The sequence below is a fragment of the Numenius arquata genome, chromosome 6, assembly GCF_964106895.1.
Source record: "Numenius arquata chromosome 6, bNumArq3.hap1.1, whole genome shotgun sequence".
Lineage (NCBI taxonomy): Eukaryota > Metazoa > Chordata > Aves > Charadriiformes > Scolopacidae > Numenius > Numenius arquata.
The window spans coordinates 58,061,034-58,087,175 of NC_133581.1; the positions used below are offsets into that span (position 1 = coordinate 58,061,034).

Consider the following 26,142-nt stretch of genomic DNA (forward strand, 5'->3'; position numbering starts at 1 on the left):
ATGCAGTCTTAGAGCTGTGTTATCTAAATGGCAGTGTGCCCTTACTGAGGTATAATGGGGATGGCTCTTTGAATTCAATGTGCAGGTTATAGTATCTTTTGCCCTTTTGGGGCTTTGCAGGGAGTTAGATTGTCATGGGTAACAAATACATCTGGGCAGGAGCCAAACACATGAGGGGATTCCAATAAATATTCTCAGCAGCAAAACTGACTGGTGAGTCATTTTGGTTTTGCTCACTCAAACCCCTTTAGCCTTCCCTGCACTGAAGGGGTCATGCTGCCTCATCTGTTCTCTACTTGGATAATTTCCCACAAAATAAGGGAGCAATTCGCCAAGTGTATGAGGTAAGTATTTCCAGAACTGCACTCAGCTTTTTCTTTGCTTGAAAGAGAGGAACGAGCTCAGGCTTATATGGCAGTCGGCCATGAACTAGGGAAAGGACCCTTTTGGGACCAATCTCCCTTTGTGTATATCTATTCCAGAAACACTTCAGCTAGTTTGGCACAAAGACTTCATTTTCCTTCAGTGTGATGCTATTAAGTGAGTGTATTCTAGAATCTCATAGTAAGTGTTTAAAAACAACAACAAAAGAACCCCAACAAAACAACAAACCTTTGGATTTCTCTGATCCGTAATAAAATAGGCTGTCACTTTTATGTGATGTGCTGAGGGAAGTTGAACTTGTTCCCTCACATTGTATATGTGTACTCTATATGCCTAGGCTTCCCGCTCGTGATGCTGGTGATGTGGCTGGATACATGCAAAATTGAATAAAGGCAGGATGACGGGGGTTCTCTTGGCTCTTTTGCAAACTGAAGGCAAGAAAATGTTTTGCTGGAAACTTTGTATGAGTAGTTAAAACTGGTTACAAGAGAGAGGCTTGCATACAGCAAAAAGTAAAAGCTTTTTCAACAGATCCCATGACTTTGTGAAGTATACTTGTCATAGAGCTTTCTGTTCTGATCTACAAGGGTAGCATCTTCCTGGTACAGCAGCCCCTGCTGTGAACTGAACCTCAGTGGAAGGTATTGACTGATGGAGGCAAAAAGGTTGGATACCAGCTGAGGACCTAGCTATAGAGATCACAAGTCGAGGAGTCGTTTTCTTCACTTGAGACTTCCTCACCAACTGTAGTTAGGTACTCCTTCCAGTGTCTTCTAAATCCCTCCTCCTTGTTTAGTTAAACACTTGAGAAGCAGAGTGACAGCCACATCTTAGATGTGGGGATTTTTCCTGCCTGTTTTACATCATTGCATGTGACTGTTAAATCTGTATTCTAATCTGAGGAGCACCTTAACTGGAAGGTTAAATGGGCAGTTTTTTTGGCAATGTAATCATTCCCAGGCTTCTGGTTAGGATCTAATTACCTTAAGTATGTTGTTACTGACAGTGGTGTGGTTTTTTTTTTTTTTTCATTTTGTTTTTGTTTCTTTCCTCCCTGGACATAGTTTTTTGGTACAGAGTGGCTTAAGGAGGGAAAGGCTGGAAAAAAATGGTGGGTTTGATCTAGTCACTTTCTTTCTTATTCCTTAAGTTTCCTGTTTTTTTTCACTCTTGGATTCTCTGTTCTTCTGTAGCCAAACCAGATTGTCCTGGAAGACGACATCCTGGTTTCTCGTTACATCAGCAACCCCCTGCTCATAGATGGTGAGTATGCTTAGGAATTGCTTTTCTCTCTTCCCCCAACCCCACACCTGAGGATCTGTGCAACCTTTGTAGTATTTTGGTTGAATAATTGAGTGGTCTATCTTCCTCTAGTACTGGATAAATGTAACTAGTGAATTCCTTAAAATCTGGAAGCTTTTCAACTGGGAAAGCTTCAGGCGCCTATGTCAGCAGCAGATAATGGTTTATTGCTCTCAAGGTTTGTTGCAGTTCATCAACTGGATATGATGTCTGAAAGATATTTGAGGTTGCTAACTCTTGACAACTGTATTCCAGATTTCAAATTTGATGTGCGCCTCTATGTTCTCGTTACATCCTATGATCCACTTGTCATCTATCTCTACGAGGAAGGATTGGCCAGGTAGGGAAGGTTTCTTCTTTCTCAGTGTACCTGCACTTGGTCATCCGGAGATGTCTTGGCTTGCCTGTGTTCTCTGACACAATAGCAAATGAGGGAGGTGCCAGTTAGAGAGTTCTGCAGAGTTTAAATATATCATCATGCTGTGTCCCATCAGTTTTCTTTGTATAGGTGATAGGATCTTTAGTGAGGGACTTTATTACATACGTAATAAATAAAGCAAGTTTTCAACTCTTAAGGGTTGAATGGCCACAGACACGCCATCACTCTAGCATGTTCATTCTCAAGGTTGGGTGGTTCTTGAAATCTCTTTGGATTCTTGATGCCTTTGTGCCCCTTCTCCATTCCAAGGGGAAGGGAATCTAAACTTTATCAATTTATGTTTAATCCTAAAGACAAAAGAAGTTGGAGACCTGTTGTTGGCTGTATTGGCCTTTATTGTAATACTCTCAACTGCTCTTCTAAATTTTTGTTCAGTATCTGTGTTTCTGCAGTGTTGAATAAGTGGGTTTAGACTAGTTCGCTGTCCTTATTCTGCAAGATTTCAATTTTCTTTTGCACGTAAGTCACAACTGATACTTAAACATTCCTCCTGAGACTCTTATCTGTCAAAAATACCTGTTTCTCTTCATCACAGAAGTTTAGCTAAATACCTGTCTATAGTAACTAATAGATTTGGAATAATCGCCCCTCTGAATCTCCAACAGACCAGGAACTTTTCTCAAACACCGTTACAGCTGAGAGCAGCATCATACTGCCTTCTGCAACAGTTTCAAGTGATGCTGAATCTGTCTTACAAGCACATCTGACATACCCAGAAAGAGTATCTCTAGGGTTCAAGCCTGCATGGCTCTAACTTAGGCAGATACTGAATCACCTTTATCGAAAGCAGATACTGAATCCAAAACAATATATTAATAATGATCCCACAAGAAATATCCTTCTCTAAATTGATGAACCCCCTCAGGTGTGTTGTGATGTGCCTTTGCCTGCAAAGATAATGTGAACAGATTGTTTCCCTAAAGGGGGCAGAAAGGGGGGTAGCTCATCTTGTCAGTGGAAAACTTGGCAACTATATTCACGTTAGAAAAGGGCCTTAAACATGCCTGGTATACAAGACTCTTGGAATCAGCAGTTTAATTGTTAGTTGCTAATATTGCATGTTATTGGAAAGTGAAGAGGGGAGAAAAAAGATCATCAATGTTGAATATATGAGTAGATTGCTGGGATGTTCTAAAAATGGGCAGTGCATAGCCGGCCTCCAAAATAGGATTTGCACCATCATTAATGTCTTAAAGGTAGTTCTAGTGATCTTGTTGTAACAAAGGAGTTCACTTAGGGAAAAATTAATCTGTGTAAGAGACAAGTGTTCTACTCTATCTGGGGTCAAGTAATTGCAAGCTGTCTTTGGGGACAACACTCAAGCCTCAGCAGAGGTTGACAGAAAACTTTGTGGGCTGTTTTATATGGCCTCCAGATGGCAGTAGTGGTCTTTAGCTTCAGCGATTTGGGTTTTTCCCGTAACTGTTTGCAAATTCAGATGGGGAGAGGTAAGGAACCGAGGGATACTGGATTCTGGCTTCCTATTTACCTTTTTTTGCCTGCCATTTAACAGTTCGAGTTAAGTGCTGGGAGAGACCCTTTATTGCCTCACACAGTGTAATGCTTTGGTTTAAAGCTGGGTCAAAACTCTCTCTGTGTGGGGAGGGGGCAATGCTTTAACTTTTGAGAGTGGAAGCTGGTTTTTATTCATTACTTAAGAAAATAAACCCCATGCTGGTTGAGAGTGAAAGCAGTTTGTAGCAGAGAACTGGGAGGTAAGATCAGGGCCTGGAATCAAAGGTAGTACTGAAGCAATCTAAGGGGAAACCCACCATCAGAACAAAGGAATCTGTTTTCGTGACCTCCACTAGTGCTTGTGGTGCACTATGGTGAACATCTATATTTTGAATTTGCTTTCTGAAGGTAGGTAGTCTCTGAAGTGTAATGAGGGTTCTTCTGGGTTGTTCTCTTAATTTTTTTTTTCCCTTTTTCTTAGTCTGTCTGAAAGGTAATGTTGCCCTCGAATGTTATGCTTTGCATATTCCAAGTAGAAGAGGAACCTGACTGTTGCAATAAAGTTGGTGACCTCAAACAGAAAAGGAGTGCTGTCAGGAAACCGTAAGATGTAATGATATTTAAAATGAACAGACTTGGTATAATACACATTTGTGACGTTTGACTAGATAGTTCCTTAGGCCTGGTTTCTCTTGGCACAGCTAGACTTGTCATGACATGATCTAGAGTGGAATTTGAGGATTCAGTGCTGAGGAGAAGAAAGGGACTGTTGATCCAGCATGTGTAACTTGTGTTTCACTTTCCGTGTGGAAGAGTGAAGAAAAAGTTTCCTTTGAAGGAGATATGAAGGGTATGTACCTAGAAGTGTGTAACAAAGCCTTCAGCTATTACTGCTTGATCTGTGCTGGAAGTACTGAATAACTGTTTAGTTTGCCCAGGCCGAAGTTCTGTTCTTTTTCAGTGCAATTTTTCAGGAAGCTATTCACCTCAAAGCTTTTTTTTTTTTTTTTTTTGTTTATCCCCTAAAAGAATATTGAGTAGAATTTGGGCAGTGCTGATGTTGAGTAGGTTCCTTTTGTAGCTATTTGCACCCCACTCCCAGAGCTTTAGGTCATCAGAGTCAGCTATCAGACTTCTGGATTGTTACTAAGAATGGTATCAGTGAACATGCTCTATGTTTTCATCTTTCGTAACAGTACTACTTTTCTGGTCTTGCCTCGTTCAAACTATCAACCTTGTCTTGCGTATTTTGGGCCTGGTCCACTTCTAGAAGGAATGCTGCTAATAGGTTCATTTGGGGATATTCAGTGATCTGTCTGGAGGGAGTGGAGTGGGTTTTTAATCTTCCTTGAGGCTTGAAACAAGACTGAAGCTGTGGTTAAGGCATAAAGCAGCACTGGGTGACTTAAGATCCTTCTGTGTTGGATTGAAAAATGTGTTGAACACTTTTCTAGTATGTATTTAAAAAAAAAGTAGACAAAGTGTGCTGCTGTGCATGTGTTAAGTTGGCAAATACTTAGTAACTTGATGCTGGAAAGGGCAGTTATCAACTGGATTGGCCATCTGTGATTCACAGCCTGGAGGCCTGTAGCTGGGACCTTTGCATTGATGGTACAGGTTTGGAGAATGAGGTGGTCTTGGCAAGCTTTGCCCACGTTTGTCTGAGAGTGTAACTCGGTCATCTGATCATATGTTAAAAATCTAGGTAGTTTTATTTATCTAAGATTTCCAAAATATATGATGGGATGTATTTATTGACATACCCTTTATATCCTAGTATGAATAAGAGGTGCATTGTTAATAAACTACAGTCGTAATTACATACCTTGACATGCTTCTGAAGGTGAGTCACCAAGCCCAGTTGTGTGGAAGTCCCAAGGCTGGTCTTACAGCCAACTGTTGAATTGGTGGATTATGCTGGTTTTTGGAGGGGCACCCATACAAGGAGAGAATAACAAGCCTGACTTGTGTCTGAAGCACAGCTGAAGAGGACATGGGGGCCAGGAATAGCTTGTGCTGTTTGTGAGCCTTCCCTATTTTGCCAGCTAGGGACATCTGTCTCTCCTGTCAGACTTTCCCTCCTTCTCTGTACCTCCTTATGGGACAGAAAGGAGCCTGGTCAACCTGTCTCCTTGGTGCCTATAGGCGTAATGGGGACTTGACACATGATGTGGGGAATTCATAGTGAAATGGCCCCTTGTTTTGGGGAGACTTCTCTATAGCCTGCTTCTTTGCCTAAACTACCAGCACTAGGCAGCCTTATTTCTGAGTGTGAATGGCTGGTCCTGGCCCAGAAGGAACTTCTTAGATTTACACTGAATTTGAAAAATAGATTTGGAATTAAAAAAAAAAAAAAAAAAGGCAAAATGAGCTGAAAACCAAATGTTCTTGCAAAGGGCTGAAGGAGCAGCAGCTGGGGGAGACTTACCAGAGGGACATGAGAGTTCCTGTAATGGCAGCGTAGGCAGCTGGTCTTCACAGCAGCTGCCATCCCACCGCCTGAGCTCACCCCCCTCAGCCACACAGTGTCCCCTCCTTCAGTAGCCTGGCTTCTTAATTAGCACTGGCTCCGCTGGGATATTTACCTTTTCTGTGCTGGATTCCTGTGGTTTCCAAAGAATTCAGGTGCTTGCTTGGAGCCAAGGAATTCACATTACCTCACAGGCTGTGCTTAGGCCAGAGCCACAGCAGCCTCATCCCCCTTGCGGTAACCCCTGCCTGGCAGCCTCTGCTTCTTGGGGACTGTAACTTGCTCCTGCATGGACACCTGGGATCAGAATGTGACCACTTCAGTAGACGTTGCCTTGCACAGAAGCTATGGAGCAGTGTTTTTCACTAGATGTCCCCACTGGACTATCCCTGTGGTGGATAGTCCATCAAGCCAGGAGACTTTCTGCTGCTTCCTTGCTTTTCAGTTAAGATAAGCAGGGTTTGAATCACTGAGGAGGAAGATCTGTCTGTCTCTCCGTGTGTGTCTTTTAATAGAAATTTGCTGCCAATACAGACAGCTGTTACCTGATTTTTAGACTATGTTTTACCTTGAATTTTCTTCTGTAAAATGGCGTAGTTACGCCTCAGGCCACTACTGTTTGAGAGCAGCAAGGAAGTCTACAATATATATTTTTATATATATGTAATATATAATTTTTTTTTTACTCTATATATTGAAGTCATGGTCTAGTGATGCCTTTTATTAAATCTGGTCCTCCTGGCAGGTAGCTAGACACTTGCCTGTGGTATAGGATATGGCCCTTAGTTGGGGTCTTTGGACAACAGTTTCATTTTGAACAACCCATTCTTGTTGAGCTTCATCAAAACTGCTTGTGTCTTGCTAGCTTCAGCAACCTCTCTTCTTGATGGTGTATTTTAGGAAATTCTGAAGGAAAGGTAGCAAAATACTAACTAGCAAATTAATTTTTCTACCTCTTCTCTAGACTTATCTTTCATGTTCCTCAAATTACTTTTTCCCCCCCCCACCAATTCCTTTGAGTCCGTCTTTGGGTAGCAGAGGGTGGTCTCTGGGTTGTAACTACATGACCCCACTGTTGTGCTTAACAGACAGGATCAGCGTACTAAAGAATCACACAGGCTGAACAACTCTTGGTGACAGTCTGCACCAATGAGAAACTAGAGAATACAAGAAACAGAAGAGGTTCACAGAATCACAGAGTGGCTGAGGTTGGAAGGGACCTCTGGAGCTCATCTGGTCCAGCCCCCCTGCTCAAGCAGGGCCACCAAGAGCAAGTTGCCCAGGACCATGCCCAGATGGCTTTTGAATATCTCTCCTTCCTTAGACTACAATTAGTCTGGCCAACCTGTGCCAGTGCTCGGTCACCCTCATGGTGTTTTCTTATGCTCTGTAGGTTCAAAATCCTATTAATAACAGTGCATAAGTTGAAAACATGCAAATTTTTAATGAAAAGAATAAAAAGGAAAACAAGTCTTTTTTTTTTTTCCTGTCTGCAAACATCTGGTAAAACTGCTCCTGGATCTTGTTCTTTAACATGGGATAAAATTAAAAACGTAATTTTATCCAGCTTTGGTTAGAGAAACTCTGCCATCACAGAGATGTCACCAGAACTCCGTTTTATGTTTAGTAATTCCCCTAGAAGCTTTGGCTCCTCTTAATACTTGGTTTCCAACTGACATATCAGGTGAATGCTGTGGAAAATACCGGTGTCTGAGATAGGGGGATTGTGATGGTCTCTTGACTTCCTTTTCCTGTTCTGTACTGCAAGTGAACTGGATCCCAGGTGGCATTTTGGAGTCCAGATAGTGTTAAAAATAGAAATATCTGTAGTTCTCCTCTACCAGTTCTAGTCCATTGAACAATTCCCTTAGGGCATGTTGTTTCTTTTCATCCTGATTTTAACAGCAGTTCATGGGAACCATAAAGAGAATTGAATGGCACAAACAACTTTCTATGTGGCCTTAGTTCCCTAAACAAAGTGGCCGATAATAAGCTAACAGGGAAGCCAAAGTCTAGTGCACGGGGAGGGGAGGGAAGAGGGACTGAGAAAGCGACTCCAAGCATAAAATGTGAGGAGCGTGCTTATAAAAACACTACGCTGGTTATTTCCAGGACATTTAGGCAGGAACTCTGTGTGCAGTCATGGAAAAGACTATCATAATGTGTGCTTTTTCTGTAGCGCTTTTTTTGAGAGGAAAAAGAATTAACTATTCTTTCCTTCTCCCACTCCAGGGTCTTTTCTCTTCTCCTCCTTTCCCAGGCCCTGGCTAGATGTCTCAAATAAGCATTCCTGAGCTGCCAAGTTTCATGCAAAACCATGTAACACTTTATGTAAATATTTAATAATCCAGTTTACGTATTTCCAAAATGACTTGCCTATGACAAACTTTACCTTGTGATCAATTCATTTCCTGAAGTAACACCGGGGATAAGGCAAAGAGTGGTGTACAGTCCCTTGGGTAGTGTCCTGTCTGAATGCGGGACAGTAAAAGGGCAGGTTGTTTGGGTTAAGGCAGTGTAGGGCTGTGGGTTAGGGGCCAATTGAAGTTTGGTGTGGCGGATTTGGGGATTTCTAGAGGTAAGTGTGGGCTCTGTGACATGTTCTATAGATTGCTAGGCCAACAAAGAAAAGTGCTGCAAATCATAACTGGCTTGTTAAGCTGATAGTGATCTCTTACAAGATGGGGAGGGAGGGCAGTAATCTGTCAGTATCTGAATGGCAAAGGTGATTTTTATATTTTTTTTTTTTTTAACAGGGGAGGTCTGGAGCATGATAGAGAGGGGTAGAGAGCTGGGATGGCTCTAGGTGATGTACTGTTAGTCCAGAGGTTGAGAGTATTTCTGGAGTCTGAATAAAGTAGCAGGGATTTCTCCCTTGATTATTCTGTTCCTGCTGCCATTACTGCCACCCTACTGCTTGCTTTTGATTGCTCTTTCCCTCCTCTCTGATCCAAGAGAAAGTGCAGCCAGAGGGAAGGCAAATGTGCTGATGTTGAAGGTGAGCTCTGTAGCAGTGTGTAGTTGCTGGGAAAGGAAACTGGTTGTTGTCTTTATCCGAGCTGGCACACGCCTGTGTGACTTGGCTGTGACCAGCTGAGACATGGGCAGGTGTGTCAGAACAATTAAATGTGCCAGTGTCGCTTCTCTACTCTACGTTTTGAATTCAGAAATGAAGGGCATCTCCTTTGTCCTGCTGAGGAAAGAAAAGCTGCAGGGAAGGGGAGGGAGACTGCCAGGGCTGTTCACAATATGATTGCTGCTACTTCTGCCTGGGAGGTGTGGTGCTGGCAGCAATTTGTGTGGAAACTAAACCTTGCACAGTCAACCTCGGTTTAACCTTTCCTATTTCCAGCTGTAGTTTTGGGGTGGAAGCTCTCCCACAATATTTCTGTTTAGAGGCTTCTGGAATCTAATCTCTTGTATATTATAGTAGTAGATGTCCTTAATTTTCTTGACTTATCCTTTTCCTCAGATTTTAAAAGGACAAGATTCATTAGAAGGGGAGGATCTTTGAGAGAATGGGAGTGCAGTAAGGCCAGGGAAACAAGTTAATGAAAGTGAATATCTTTGATATCACTTGTTCAATTTAGAGAGTGAATACAGGCAGTACGTAACGTCAAGACAGAGGAAGGTGCTTCCTAAGTCCTTGCTGCTGTGAACTATATTATCTCTGTGTAATACGTATCACAGAAGCGGCCCAGGTTAATGCTGTGATAGGGGACTATTCCTCCTGCATCCTCTGCTTCTCTCCTCCCTGCCCCACAAGTTTGTTGGCAGATGAAAGAGTTCAGTCAACACAGGAGAAATCCAACTTTGAAAACTTGTGGTTAGAACCTACGTTACGGAGAAAGCAAATCTGAATTCAGGCCAAAACTGAGTTGATGTCCTTCTGATGGTGGATATAGAACAGACATCCGTTCCTTTCTTGGCTACCTCTGTAATATTTCTCATTGTTAACAGGAACAACTACTGATTTAGATGAGGTGGGGTCAGAAGAATGCACTAAAGTGGCAGGAAACCTTCCTGTCTGAGTAATAGTGGAAAATTTCACCTGTTCCTAGATTTTTATTTCATTTACTTGACAAGTCTTACAGGAAAATTCTTTATAAGAATTCTAAGCAATGTGGATCCAGTTGTTGAACCATTCAGACCACATACTTAACTACCAGCAATATACAGCAGTGTTAAGTGTGTTGGGTCTCTGCATTGCAAAGGCTATGGAGTGGTCCCAAGCTTGGACAGGATCAGATCACAGTTGGGGAAAATAAGAGTTGCTTGAAGCAGAGCAAGAAAGACATGGTATTAGTGAGCAGAAGATACCATTTTGAAGAGTTTCACTTGATAAAGTAGTCTCCTTTGGCTGAAGATGTGCCTCTACATGTGGACAGTCCAACCTCCAGTTTAGGAGTACTCGGATTCCTGGCTGATCGCAGGCTCCCACATAGCAGCATCCGCGAGTAATGCTTTGGCTAGGAAACAGTCCTGTACTGGCAGATGATGACCTGGCCTCAGTTATTTGTGCCTTCATCACTCTTTGGCTGGATTATAGCAATATGAGATACCTGGGCATTAAGCCTTTAGTGCTTAGGAAAATAGCTTGTGCAGAATGTTGCAGCATGTGCTTGTGGTAAATTGTGTTACTGGGAAAACATGAGGCTCATGCTTTATTTTCTGTGCCACCTTACCCTAGAGTTTCTAAATGACTTTTAGGGTTTTGGCTTTTATATTTAGGTGACAAATATTCTATTCTTAGAAGGGGTCTGGAACTGGAAAAGGGGCAGGGTCCAGAATGGCATTGGAAAAGAGCGGGGCCTGGAATGAAATCATCCTCTAAAAGATTGTAAGATTTCTCAAGAGTTTATTCTAATCTCAGGTTAACACCTAGAATATTTTAGAAGCATCGAAGTTTTCCTACTTTCCACTCTTACTGTAAGGCCTGTTTCTATGATCTTAGTGTCTCTAAAAATAACCTGTAAATTTCTATTGAACCAAGACATTCTGAAGCATGCAAGTCAGTTCTGGAGAGAACAAGTGTGGTGGATGAGTAGCCTTGTTACTACAGTGGAATAAAGGTACAATGAAGTAATAATGTGAAAAGCTGTAGAACTATAGAGTGCTGAAGGTAGTCATAACTGGTATTTCGGTGGTAGTAACGCTCTTCCATCACAAGCAAGTGTGAAACAGTCTAAGCGGTGTGGGCTATTGCCGGTGTCGTACTTGTGATCTGTCACCATTCTAACATCCAGAGGCTATTGATAGAGGCTCTAGAAATAACTTGGATTTTCTATTTGCAGACTTGCATTTAGCATGAGGCTAGTAAGGCGGTCAAACCCACTCTTGGAGAATGTAGTAAACTAGCATTTGACTCCGAGTCGTTTAACGTTTTGGTTTTTTTGATGCATTGCTGAACTGACCCATGATATCCCGTAAGATGACAGCATCCCAGTAGAAGAGAAAGTTTATGTACTGAGAGCTCTAGAACACATTGAAATCCCTTCTGAATAATCAGTTCCCATGGAAATGTAAATTCTGTGGGCATGGAACTCAGACCACCTAGTAACTGAGGTCGGTCTCTGTAGAAGGAAGTTAATGCAAGCATTTGGAAGGTAAAGAAATACTGTTGTTCAGATGTGTGTTTGAACATATGAGGTTTGTATCATCATACTTTTGATTATGTGCATAACTAAAAAAAAAAGTAAGAAGCTGATAAGTGTGGTGAACCTAATTGCCTTCTGCTTCAAAGTGTCAAGGGAGCCATGACTTTGTGAAATGGCTTGCTGCTTGTGCTCAGTATCTTCTAGGATCTGGCTGAAAGCATATTATCAACAAATGCTTTCATTATGCTGCCAATAAATGGTTGTTAAGGTGAAGATGTTGAAATCATAATTAAGGAAAAAAATACAATAGGGCTGTTACCACTATGTTCAAAACAGAAGTGCTAAATCCAGGGAACTTACAGTTAAACTGAAAAGAAATTCAAATACTTTAAGCTGTGGAAATATGTGGAACGGGGATCCAAACTTCCAAACTCTTTTCTGTTGCCAGCTGCTCTGACTTTATGTGTAGTTAAAGCTTGTGAAAAAAATTTAGCACCATATTTTTCTTTTTTTAACCTTGCTGCTTAGAGTTAGTTACATCATGGAGGTGTTTTTGTTTCTGTTTTTTCTTGCTCCCACCTGTGTATTTAAGGATGGACTTAATCTGATGAGCATTTTCATAGATTATCTGATACAGTTCTTGTGGAGAGAGAGAGATGTTTCTCAAAATGGCTACCAAGCGAGGGCAGTAGTGGCTTCATTTTCATGAGAAATTAGACTTTTTTTTTTTGGTGGTAGTTCTTCCTAAAGGATGACTTTTTTTTTTCCTGTGTAATTTGTTAGATGTCCTTGTATAGTTCAGCTTCTGAACTACAGAAAATAATAAAGGAAGGATAAGAGATCACTATTAATAAAGCAAACTAGGGATGCATTCTTTTCTGGCCACTAACTCCATTGCACAGCCAGATGCTCCAAATTCCTCTCCCTCTTCCATTTTTTCTTGAGCACTGCCTCCTTTCTCCTGCTTCAAGGCTTCACCCAGATCTACTCTCCTTTTCTTGCAACTAACCCTGCTCTCTGTGGTACTTGCTTTCCCTCTTGCCAGGCCTTATTAGAATAGCATATGTCTGAGTTCCGCTTTACCCTTTCTTACTCCCTTTATCTCTTTTGAGACACTGGTATCTTAAGCTATTGTGGCATAGGAGCCTGGTATGCATATGTAGGATGATTACTCTGAATGTGTGCATTTTTCAGGACCAGTGGATCTTAGGTGTTCATGGTAGGTGCTATTGTGAAATTTAAGGAACTGTGACACTGACTTTACTAAAGTGAAGTGGTCTGTTTGGTGAGAATGTCTGAGGATCACAAGTCTTAGCAGTTGAGGAAAAAAAATGTGCCTAGCATGATGCGTACACTGTTAGGCTGTGAAAACTTTCAGGAGAACAAATGGACCTCCTGCTCTAAGACTCTGAAAAAGAGACTAAATGCACCTGGATGTGGCTTTTGAGAGTAAACTGTATTTTTCATGAGGACAGGTTGCATTTGATGAAGTCTCATTGCATGCATTCTCTCCCTAGCTGTTGTTGAGTGGTCTGTGTAGTAGGCTGTATTTAGCAAGCATGTCACTTGTTCAAGAAATACTGTGAATCTTTATCCCTCTTTACAGGTTTGCAACAGTGAGGTATGACCAGGCATCCAAGAACATTAAAAACCAGTTCATGCATCTGACAAACTACAGTGTCAACAAGAAGAGTGGAGATTATGTCAGGTACTTGGCTGGAAGATGGAACTTGATCTCTAGAGGTTGGGTCAATTTACTTAAGTTGGTCTAAGGCTGGTGCAAGTCCATAGAGGTAGGCCAGTGGTGTCAACTTGCTCCTTTCGTTTATTTTTAGCTCTGATGATCCTGAAGTAGAGGATTATGGAAACAAGTGGAGCATGAGTGCAATGCTGAGGTACTTAAAACAAGAGGGGAGAGACACTGCAGGTCAGTACAGATCTTGTTCTTTTATTCCTTTGTTGGATCTTGAATCATCTCACTAGTGTGAATCCTACAAAGGCAGGGAAGAGCCGCAGTGAGTCCCACTTAGCACCAGAACAGGGTGGAGGGAAGCGTTGTTCCTTACAGCTTACTCACTAGTGCATTGATTCTCTATCCTCAGAGATGAGTGCTATCCCCAGAGATGAGGCATACCCCTTTCCTTTTGCAAATAATATTCTGAGACTTTCTCAGGGTGTGTTTCTTAATATTTTACCTACATTTCCCGTTTCTTAAGGTCATTCCATTCCTTCTAAAAGCTTCCCTCCCTCTGCTGCTCCCATGGCCTGTTCAGTCTGATGAGTGACCAACCTCTGGAGAGCTGTGCCAGTTTGAATGACTCTTGGATGTGGTGTCATCTTTCCATGGCTCAGGTTTTTGCTGGGTGTTTTCATTTCAGTCTGTGTTTCATATAAAATAGCTCCCTCTTCCACACCTTTGCCAGGTCTGCTGGGAGTAAAATGCATCTGCAGAGCAGAATCCAGGTATATCCTTTAATGGATAAATTACCTGTGATACTGATTCATCAGTAACATTACTGATAGCTATGCCCATATTGCAAATGTTGCTAGGGAATGCTTAGATGTTGGAGGAAGGGGTTTGAATCTGGCTTTCAGAGGGAAGTAGACTTTTCTCCATCATATGTGTGCATGGCTGTCCAATCACTTCTTGCACCATATGTTTTCACTAAGCTGTGTATGCCTAGTTATTGATACTGATACATTTCCACAGCGCACCCCAACCTAAAGTATAGAACACGCACTCTCAATTAAGTAAACTGCTGAGCGATGCAAGCAGGTTTCTCTACCTATCCATTACAAGGCTTCTTGCACCTTTCTCTGATGCATCTGGTTCTGGTCATAGGGAGGCAGAATGCTGGCTGGGAAGTGCTGGCCTTGTCTGGACCAGCAATAATTTTCTGCTGTGGGATGTTTATGTGCACTTGGACACTTCCATGCTATGTTGCTTCCACTTAGCTGTCTTCTGGTACAGAAGTTTATGTCCAAGTTTGCTTGCATGTCCCTCTGTTACTAATCAGGTCCCTGCATGTCATTATCTGAACATGAGAAACAGTAATTGTAGGCCTAAATTGAACTCTGTAGTCAAGTGGTTTGTACTAGATGTTCTTTGGGACAGGAATTACCAAATGTTTCTGTGGGTTTGCCCGGAGGTCTTGCGTGTTTGCTTGTGTTCCCTTTTGAGGGGTGGGGAAGGCTGTCCTATCATCCCTACTAATTTTTCAGACTACACTCTAGTGTTTGTTCATTCTCTCTTCCTCTCACTCCTCTATTGCTTGTCCTTGAAAACAGAAACTAAGTGTGGTGTTCTTTCTATTGTATGACTCATCCCAAGCCAATTGTAAAATCCATGTCTACATCTAATGTGCATCTTTTCTTGCCTTTTGCTCCGTCAGCCCAGATTCCTGTTCCTGAGCTCTGTTTACAGGCTCATACAGGAGCTGGAGAGAGCTTCCTTACTGAAACTGCAGATTATCTGTAGGAGCTGTCACCTGTCACATCATTTTGAAATGATTTGTGAATCATGGTATGAGAACAGCTGCTTTAGAGGAAGGTGCAACATCACAAAACAGTTATCTCATAAAAGTCCACAAGAAAAATTTTTCTATCTCTGTGGCTACGGCTTATTCTCTGTAGTTTAAGGGTTTCTCACTAACCTACTCTTGTTTAATCTTTCCAAATACTCCTGAGTGGGCAGTGATCAGACTCCAGCTGACTTGTGCTGATGTGCTTGCCACATGTTTCTGCTTACTTGCACTGTACATATAATCACTTTTATCATTCTCATTTGTGAGTATTTTTGCACTAGGATACTTGCGCATGTATCTATATACTTACGCTTGCATGGATTTCCAAACATTATTGCTTTGCCATCCATAGGCTCTCACATGCATTGATTCACAAAGGTATCTGTCCATATGCATATTCTCATGCTTTTTTAGATATAGTGTGCTACTTCACAATCTACTTTTTCCTTTTTTTTTTTTTGCCTCCTCCCCTCCTTGCAGCACTGATGGCCAACGTGGAAGACCTGATTATCAAGACGGTAGTTTCTGCTGAGCTGGCCATTGCCACAGCTTGTAAAAATTTTCTTTCACATCGTGGCAGCTGCTTTGGTAAGGCACTGGGCATATTTGTTGATTTGGCTCTTGAATACTGTTTAAAACTTCCAGCTCTCTGGTGCTACAGAGAAATGTGCGTTCCCTATTGCAAGGAAGCCGGATACTGTGTGTGTTTGTTTATTTGTTTATTTGCTCCTCAGTATAGGCATTTGTGAGGGCAGGGAATGCTGAATCACAGTTGCTCCTATGCCAGTGTTGTTCATCAGAATCTCATACTAGAAAATGGGATGATGAAAAGGGACTTGAAAGGGAACTGTGAAAGTGCTAGAAAGTTGAAGTTACTGACCCGCTAGTGCCCTTGCAAAGAATGGCTATGGATGGTTAAACCTCCCTTTAGAACATTTAATATTTTCTATTGAGCCATCTAGCGCAATGTAGTTTTGAATTATTGTCCTACATGCATTTGAGGACTAGGGAGGAATGTGCAATGCAGCGCCTGGAATGGCGATGGTGATAATGCTTTTGGGCTTGTGCTTGTGTGAGAGTACCACATGGTGGCGTCAAAGCCTATTCTGGCAAAAGCTGGATGGAGAGCTATGTGCTGGCAAAGGGATTTGAGAACTTGCTGGCAGTAGATGCTGGAATGAAGTCCAGAAAGCAGCGGCTGGTACCACAGTGTGCCTTCTCCTGCTTTCCAGTGGCTGCTTCCCAACATTCCCTAAAGAGGCCTCCTCTTGCTCTTACCCACACAAGCAAAGGGTGGCTACACACACAAAGATGGAGTCTCAGGGCAGGCGAAATCAGTCTATAATTAGTCAGTGCTTAAACCAAAGACCAGGCTTGGCTCAAGTGATCCTGTGTTTAGGTATTGGGAGTTACATTTAAACTAGCTGTGATGGGTAAATCCATTTTTTATGGTCCTTGCATTGTTCTTGGGTATTGACAGTTCTGCAGCTTTCAATACTCTAACATGAGCGCTGTCATCTTTGGATTTTTGGGGGTGATAAGGCACTCAAGAATCAAGGAGGATTCATGGCTGATATGTTGTTTAGTTACCTGCCAAACTAGTGGCCTCTGGCCTTAGCTTCTCCTGGCTGACTCTGATGCCCTTCTTCAAAGTTGGAGAACTTTCGCATAAGTGGGGATTTATGAATTAGATAAACTGCTACTTCACTAAAACTATTGTCAGCTACTGCAGAAATACAACAACTGGATTGAAAAAAAGGCACACCAAAAAACTTTAACTGCCTCTTTTTTTTGCTGCTCCCTTTTACTCCCTCAGTTGTGTCTCTAGATTCCTCTGAGCTGTGTATGTGGAAACTAATGTTCCTGGTGTACATTCTGCTGGGCCTGGCTCTGAGGTTATCCCACTTCCTGCTGCCTCCCCAGGGCTGCACTAACCACCCTCTCAGATGTTCCCCCACAAATAAACTGTTTTGTTCCATTTATTTCAGTGTAAACATAAATTAAGAGCTTCCCAGGAAAGAGAGCTTAAGTAGGAGCCATACTGCTTCCCAAGGGAGCCTGAGGCATTTCCAGAGCTCGTAGTTTCTGCCACCTTCCCCCACAATTAAGTGGTGGTCCTTGTCCCAAGGATTTGAACTGCCTTTGTCATGCTGTATGGCTCATTCTTCATCTGTGTGTCTTGTTTTGACACTCTTTGGTTGTGCCACTTTTAACCCTGTTGTAAAAAAAGGCAGTTTTTCTAGCTGGAAGTGTTCAGAATGGCTGAGTTCATAGCTTGTTAACATGAGGGAGAAAACTGGGAATGAAGATTTCAAGGCAACATGCAGAGGCTCCCAAGAGCCTTTTTTTTTCTTTTTTTTTCTTTTCATTCTGGGTTGTGAACAATGAAACTGCATGTGTGTCCTGAGAAAGACCGATCACTTGAAAAGTATCCCAGACTTCAGAAACCTGTATCTGATGCTCTGATACAGAGGTAGGCCTTATTTGGAAAGCTTCTAGAAAAATACAACAAACTCAGTTTTTATTCTACTCTAGTCTTTGTAATGCTGTCTAGGGAATAGGACTCCAGCACAATTGCCACCTTGCTAAAAATTAAATCACAAGTACTTATTTGTCTAGATTAGGTTGTCCACTTTGTTTCTCTAACAGTGTAGTGCTGCTGTTGACCTTCATTCCTTTCCCAAGTAAATGTGTTGTTTTTTTTTTTAATGTAGTATACTTGTTTCCTAGATTTAAGGGAAGAGACTCCATTGATGGCTGGTTCATGTTCTAAAATAAGACTGGTGAGACAGTCTCTATGGTTCCAGCTACCCATACTTGCCTAGAAAGTGAGAGTGGTAGGTCAGGATGATTCCTCTTCTAATGTCAAAGTGAAGTGCTGCTGACAATTTGTGGACTGATTGTAGTGAGTCTGCTTTTGGCCATGTCATGTGAGCTGTTTGCTGCATTCTAGTAATAATCAGTTCTCAGAGGACTTGGGATTCGCTGTAGTTTTGTTCCTCTGAAGTGCATCACAGAAAGTAGTGCAAGTACTACGTGATTTGATTGCAACCTTTTTTGTTTTGTGATTAGCTAATAATTCCTCTTGTAAAATTAAGCTGCAAGTAAAAATTGTCTTAACCAGTAGCTCCAGAGGAGGTCATGCTGCAGTACTCTGAACCACTGCATTGTCCTGAAGCTGATCACCAGTTGAGTTGATTGCCTCTGGTGCCTTCTTTAAGAGAAATTAAGGTTTGCACTGACTTTGAGGGACATGACATCTCATTGCAGGAGCAGTAGGTACGATAGGGATACATACGCCCAAGCCAATTAAAGACTGCATAGTTCTCCCTCCTGGAGCGAACACTTCTGGGTGGGCTAGAAAAGGTAGCAAGGCCTTCTTTCAGACAGTCTGAAAAATCTCTCTGTTGGATGGTTTAGTAGGGGATGAAGTGAAGGCAACTGGGTACAACACACGTTTTTGCCAGCATCCAGTGTAGCACCACTTTCTGTACTCATTGAACATGAGCCTGAAACAATAGATTTAATTCCCCTGTTTCATTCCCAGCTCTAGTCAACCCAGTGGTTACTCGGAGCTCTTCTGCAATCAAGAAAGCAGGGCAGGATAGGGTAATAGGCATGTTGATCCCACCAAAGCAATGAGTTTCTTGCTTAACTGCTTCTGTGTCCTAAGGCTGAATTGGTCAGGCTTATGCTTCTAATCACGTCTACATTAAGATGGTATAGAGCAAACAATAAACTATTGTATTATGGGAGTGGTGCTCATCTGGAACTAAATGCTTAAACAAGTCTTCATTTGTATCTAATCACCAGTTCTCAACCATCTATGTTGTTGTTCTTCACAAGCGTTTAATTTTCTTACTAGTAGTGGTTGACCTGTTTAGGGGAATGGTAGCTTTTTGTAGTATTGAACAGTGCTGGCCTGTTCCATAATGAATTTTGCAGAACACTAAAAACTTGAGATTCTTAAGGAATTTCTGTGCAGACTTGCTTGACATGAGTGTAGGTAGGTCCCTGCTTAGAGACTTAGGTCAGCCATACGTATGCATATGGTATATCCTACATCTTTTTCTGGTTTCATAGATGATATGTCAAAGAAAAGCAGAACAGGCATTCTCTATGCTTTTTTTTTTTTTTTTCAAAGATTAATTCATTATATTTTTATACCCTTACTGTCAGTCTTTGCTTTAAAGTCAGTAGGTAAAGATGCCACTTTGAATCTGAAAAAGGTTGTCCTTAGAGTCCTCTGGCTACCATCAGATTCAGGAATCCTGTAGCTTTCAGGACAGGTCTCTTGATGATCCAATGTGCCAAGGTAGGTTTAGTAATACAACTATATCTTCAGAATTTAAGAAAACTGTCAGCTGAACCTGAAAGGTAAAATGACTTCAAGGGATCGGTCTTCTTGTGATAGCTCCTGTAGGAGTAAGGGTCTGTCCCTGCACTGTTTTCCTTACTTGCCACTTCATAGCTCTAAATGGTACCTAACATGATTGTTGGTGATTTAGCACCCAGAGCTCAGCTGAAAGAGTCAGGATCCCTGTTGCTGAAGAAATTTTCTGGTTTATTGAGGAAGCAGTTAAGCAGTTCTCTGCTTGGTAGCACCAGTTTTCTTTCTCAGGGTGCTGGGGCAGACATAGGAAGAATTAGCTCTTCCAAAAACAGCTATAAAAAAAAAAACCAGCATTGTTAATTTGTAATTAGTAGACTTGTGTTACCAAAGTCTGAATCAACCCTGCTTTCTCATTCCATCTTACACTGCCATTGGTTCTTGTAGTGACCTTAAGGTCTTTAGCAGATAGATGAGAACACAGAAGTGAGGAACACCAGGTTATTCTTGTCTCCTAGTTTGCTTGGGGCTAAGGTTGTTGGAGTTTCAGAGCTTGAAATCGACAGAACTTGAGCTAATGAAGTCAGGAACATGCTGTATTTCTTCTTCACCTTATGTACCCATGTATCTATGGAGACATCTCGCTTATTTTCATCTACCTGCTACTACAGTTTCTCAGTTTGACCACCTAAGTTTGTTGAAGAACATGTAGTAGCATATCTAATCTTGTGTTCCTCAGTGACATAAGGGAAGTTAAGTGATGTCCAAAGGTAGTTATTGGGATGTTAACCTCTTTACTCACTATGATTTCACATGCTGGGTTGAAGAACTTTCTCCTTTGTGGGTGATAATTTATTTACCCTGTAAGATAAGGATTATAAAGGCAGCCCAATTTACACCAAGACTCCCGTTCTTTGATGTTAGCCTTGAAGATGACTTTATTAACTTTTCTTACTTCAGAGTAGTAGGATGATTAAGTCTGATTTTGGTATAGGTGATAAGCCTCAACTGTATTCTTCTCTTTACCAAAGAAATAGTGTCTTATGTAGGAGGGCAACCAAGATGGTGAAAGGTCTCGAGGGCAAGGCTTCTGAGGAGCGGCTGAGGTCACTTGGCTTCTTCAGCTTGGAGAAGAGAAGACTGAGGAGTGACCTCATCACAGTCTACAGCTTCCTCAAGGGAGGCAGTGGAGAGGGTGGTGCTGATCTCCCTTCTCTGGTGACCAGTGATAGCACACGAGGAGATGGAATGAAGCTGTCAGGGGAAGTTCAGATTGGACGTTAGGAAAAGGATCTTCACTGAGTGGGTGGTCAGTCAGTAGAACAGGTTCCTTAAGGAAGCAGTCATGGCACCAACCCTGTCAGAGTTTAAGGAGCTTCTGGAAGACGCTTTTAGTCATATAATTTAGTTTCAGGTAGTCCTGTGAGGAGCAGGGAGTTGCACTCTCTTTTTCTTACGGGTCGCTTCCAACTCAAGATATTCTATGTACGTTTCTATGTAGGCACCCTGAAATTAATCCACTTCTGAAGATTGTTATTGGGAACGCGACTAAGTGTCCTTCAGGCTTCAGTTGAAGGAATAAAGGTTGAGAAGTCATCTTATAAGTGATAGGCTTTCGCTGGTTGCCTGTTGTGGAGAAAGTGCCTCTAAGCGAGGTAATTGCACATTTGGCCAACCTAGTATGACAAACTTTGGCAGGTGTGGGATACATCTTGTGAAGTAGACAAGAACACCAACATGTGGAATAACTGTCCCCTCTTGTTTAGTCCTTTCGTGTAATAACACTGAGAGATAAAACCTTTTTCTGTAAAATAAAGTTCTCTAAAAACAGGACTTAAGCTGTATTATTTTGAGTGCAAAGCAAATTCACATACAAGACTACAGCACCAGTACTTTCTCCGAAGCCTTGGGTGTCCAGAGTAGAGGCTTCTGTTCTATTACTTGATATGACACAGTGTGGCTTTTTGCTTATCAAAGCCTATACTGTTATGCTGGCCTTTTGCAGAGTGACAGGAATGATTTGGGACCTGACTGTGAAAGCCCCCAAGATGTTCTTGTCCCCATAGCTGTTAAGATATTCTCTACCAGAGTTGAAGCAGGTACTGTACCATCCCTAGATAAAGTGATGGAGTTGATTTACAAAATACTGTTGAGTTTCTGAAGCCTCTATTTTGCCAATATGTTCAACAAAGCAGTATGTCCATGACAATACTCTAGAGGTTTTTTTCCCTTGCACTGACTGGTTGCTGCTGTGGATGAAATTGTAGCACAGTTGACTTTTCTAACTGAAGCTCCTTGATACATGTTGCCTATAAGCATGGTGTGCAGGATACCTTTATATAAAGCACAGAAAAAGTAGGAAGGAGAAAGGGAAGAAATGCATTTCAGTGGCACAGGTGTAATTCCTTGCATTAGGAATGTCTGTAAATATGCTCCTGCTTAAAATGAGATGGTTTTTATTGCAAAAGCAGAAGAGTTGCATACTATGCAGCTTTTATTCAGTGTGTGTCCCTTCATAACCTCAGGTTGCCTCCATTCAATTGCAGAATATGTACTTTGCAGTAAAAGCTGCTTTTTCCCCAGTGAACAAACTGAAAACAAAGACCAGAATTGCAGAGACCCTCTAGGAATTGAGTTTATTCATTCTATGCAAAATCATTGAAACATTGTTTGCGCCACCAGGATATCACTTGTGACTTAGTTTCTGGACTTACAGAGAATAGCATATTCTTTGGGGTTATTTTCTAAAATGGAGTGCCAGCGCAGTCTTTGACAGGATTATAAGATAAAGTTGGTACTTTAAATGTTGGAAATACATGGTAGCTTACGACAACCAAAAAGCTTGAGACCATGTCTCTAACCTTCCTTTTGGTCTTAAATAATGACATTAGCAAAAAAAAAAAAATCTCTGAACTGTTGCTGTTAGGCTTGAGTCTGAAGCTGACCCTTCTCTTGGGAGGATGGGAAGCTTGGTCAGCAGTGACTTCTCCATGGGGGTCATTGGGAACAGGCAGGCTGTTTCTGCCAAGTCTTGGCAAAAGCTGGTACCTTCTGATAGAATTCCAACCTCTGCAGCAAACTGCAAGGGTGAAACGTGTTTTTGTGTATTGTAGTAGCAAAAGGAGGGGAGCAAGGGAAGGCACGGTGGGAACCTGGTATCTTAGTTTCTTCTACTTTTCCCTTAATAACAACAGTTGTGCAAGGTGGGTTGTCATAAGCCTACCATTGCCATAGTTTGAGGCACATGTTTCTCTGTCATTCTGTTTTCTTTACTCTCTCTACAGATGGGAATGGCAGTCTTGTTTTAAGTTTGTAATTGCAGAGGATGTATTTTGGATGGTGCTATGCTCATGTGACTCAGCATCTTCATGCTGCCTGTGCATTTATTTTTACAAATGATAGTGGAGTTTCACAGTAGATTAAACACAGAAGAAGTATCCTTTCTATGTAGTGCATTTTCAAAATCTGCAGGAGGGCCAAGGAGATATTTCTGGGATAGTTGAAACCACAGGTAATTTATCTTCTGTTCGTGCCCCAGTATCCCAGGCAGACTTGAGAACCCCTTTGTGGTAAGCCCTATGTGGGAAGCTGTGAGGCCAGAACATGGGTATTGCATAGCTCATGGTGCACTGACATAGCACAGGTATCTGTTCAGGGGTTGTAGATATGACCTAGAATACATGAGACTTGGGGCATTATGGAGCAGCAGTGAAGTCTTCCTAGGGGACCCTAAGGCATTGCAGATGGCGTTAGATGTCTGTGTACAACAATGGAATTGAGTCAACAGGTATTTCCCAAAGAGCTTACTGGCCTTATACACTCCTTTCCCTTGTGTCTGCCTTGTTTAAAGCACCAGCAGCATGGTCAGGGCTGGCTAGGGTCAAGAAGTTTCCCATGTGTATTTGTAAAAGTAGATGGAGTAAGTGAGTAACTGAGTGGGAAAAGAGGAAGGTTTAAAGAGCAAGTTATTTGGAAGGAAGAAAAGTGTGGGAAAGGAGGACAAAGTCAGAGGTGCCAAAATACTAGCAAAGGTCTTTTGATGGGCAGAAGGAGGGAATGGCCAGCAGCAAAAGAAGCAACAGCTAGTCAAAACAAAATGCTATGCTTCCTGACTGGGGTTGGGTGCTGCCACAGGCCCACTTCTCTGTCTCAGGTATGACCTGCCTGTCCACTGAAGTTTGCTATGCCATTAGGAGTCACGGGTCTTCACCAAACCTGAGATTATGTTTTGAAATAATGTATTAAAATAATCAGAAAATTCTTCTGGTCAAAATGCTTTGCTAATGTTTACACTTACAATCCCCACCTCCTCGTTCTCCCTCTGCTGCAGCCTTTCCCGTCTGGGGAGCAAGAGAGCCAAATGTAGATTCAGCCTCATTTCTTTGGAGTGAACCAACTCCTAACTCTCTGCTGTTTTGCTTCCCACTCATTGTCTGGCTACGCAGTCTAGAAAAGTGAGCAGGCAATACTCACTCTGCTGCCATTTCCTCCCCTTCCAAGTTCCGCCCCCTCTCCCCCCTCCTCCCCCAGCTCTTTAACTTCCCATTATAAGCTACATGAGCTTTCACACAGCTGTCTGCATAGGAACATCTTGTCAAGCAGTCCAGCTCCCTGAAGCCAGCATCAACGTCAGGCAGGTGACAAAAGGCCAAGGCCAGAATTCAAGGAAAGCCGTATGGCAAGGAAATTCTTCTGCTTTCACTCCACATGCTAGGGAACTGGTTAATTCCATAGAAATCCTTCTTGTCTGCCAATACCTTGCTCTGCGGTGTTTTGAAAAAAACGTGCATAGGTTGCCCTGATGATCATTAACTCTATTTCTTAATGCTGGAAGAGGGAACTGCATTAACGCCAACTTCTGATTTACAGTCGTCTTTGTGTAGCATCCTTCTTGCAACTCTTTCCAAACTAGAGAGAATGTGTGTATAGAGTGAAATCGTAAAATCGGTCTTGGAATGGGAAGCTGGCTTCAATCTGACCTGTGTAGAGCAGAACACATCTAGCAGATGTAATAAGTTATGAATGTTTTAGAAACTAAGGAAAAAATATTTCTGTAGTGGTTTGCTGCAAAGTGGCAAGCTGTCAATAAGATAAAGAGTTATGGGAGGTTGTCCATGTAGATGGAGCTGCCGAGGAGAAGACTATTGTACTCCCATGGGGTTATTGCAGAAAAACATACAGGAGTCATTGAAGAGAAGCTGATGCTTGAAAGAAGCAATATTTTCTATAGCTGACTGGAACAATGAATATAGGGATTAAAAAGTGAAAAGGAGAATGAAGTTCTGTTATTTCCAGGATCCAATGGAAGAAGTAGGTTCGACTTGCTGTGCTTCTGTCAATTTTATGTGGGGAAAAAAAAAATAAAATAGTAGAGTTCTGCATGAACTGCAGTTGGTGGACAGCAGAGTTTATTTTTCTATATAATACTTTCCTAAGACCCATTTTTTACTTCCTTCTTTCCCCCACAAACAGAATATACTTAATCTTGATTCTGAGGAAGTGAAATTTCTCACTTGTGGAATGTTATTTTTGTTCAGTCCTAGAGAGTTCAAATTATGTAGATAGAAATGACCTGATAGAGACTAATGTTGGACCTTACCTGAACATTTAAAGGCGCAGTAAGGTAAACTTACAGACTCCACTGTGTTTTCAGAACTGTATGGTTTTGATGTCCTTATTGATGACACTCTGAAGCCCTGGCTGTTGGAAGTGAACCTGTCCCCATCACTGGCCTGGTAAGTGATTCCTGGTTTAATACGAGGCTGGGACTGTTGCTACAGATGGTTGTTCTTGAAACTTGTGGTCCTAGGAGGGTGTTATTTCATGATGCCTGCAGAGTATTTGATCCACTGCTGAACTGAGAGGGGGATAGTCCTTTGCTTTTCCCTTTGCATAAACTTGTTGCAGCAGTAGGTTTTGAAAGAACCCGGTTGGGATTCCATTTTCTTTTTAATTATTTCTCCTCCACAGGCTATCATCACTATTAACACTTCAGAATCGCCCATCACAGTCGAATTTTGAAACTCTCTAGGCTATTGTGTGGGGTTTCAATCTGCTTGACTGAGTAAAATCTTTAAGGTTTTGGAGTCCAAGCAGAGCTCAGGCATTATGCTTGACTTGAGTATGTAGATGTATGCTTGGGCTCAAATTTTTGGCTTAGTAATCTCTTTAGCTAAAATCTAAAGAGTGAGTGTTGTCTTGGCCCTTATGCTGACCCTCATACTCTAATGAAACCTGAAGATTTATTTTTGTAGATATCCAACTATGTGTGTTTTCTGGACTACTGTTTAACTTTACAGGAGCACAGATGCACAATATACTTCTGTAGTACTATGAGCAATATTTCAGTTATGGCAGTATAGATAAGCTTTAAGTTATATCTTCCTGGAATAGCCATATCTTACCTTCCTCTTAATTTTTTTTCCTTCGTTCTTTATCCTGCACAGAAATTTTTTCACACAGTGTTCATAACCCTACCTTCCACAGTACCCATTTCGTTTTCAGGTGCAACTAGAATGTTTCCACCATGCTTAATTACCTGGTTTAGTGGTTTGTGCTCACATACGTACACAGTGAATTACTTGCATCCTTTGCTACTTAGAACTCTAATTTGCATCTGCGTCCTTTGCTCTGCTTTATGA

General features: G+C 41.8%; 1 protein-coding gene across 1 annotated transcript in view; it reads left to right on the top strand.

Moving 5' to 3' along the window:
* Window positions 1–26,142, top strand: part of TTLL5 (tubulin tyrosine ligase like 5) — a 128,378-nt gene that overhangs the window by 7,498 nt on the left and 94,738 nt on the right. Inside the window, exons 7-12 of the mRNA XM_074149099.1 lie at window positions 1,578–1,647; window positions 1,942–2,026; window positions 13,254–13,355; window positions 13,483–13,574; window positions 15,652–15,759; window positions 25,155–25,236. Of these exons, the coding sequence (XP_074005200.1) occupies window positions 1,578–1,647; window positions 1,942–2,026; window positions 13,254–13,355; window positions 13,483–13,574; window positions 15,652–15,759; window positions 25,155–25,236 (539 nt within the window). The remainder of the gene's footprint in view (window positions 1–1,577; window positions 1,648–1,941; window positions 2,027–13,253; window positions 13,356–13,482; window positions 13,575–15,651; window positions 15,760–25,154; window positions 25,237–26,142) is intronic.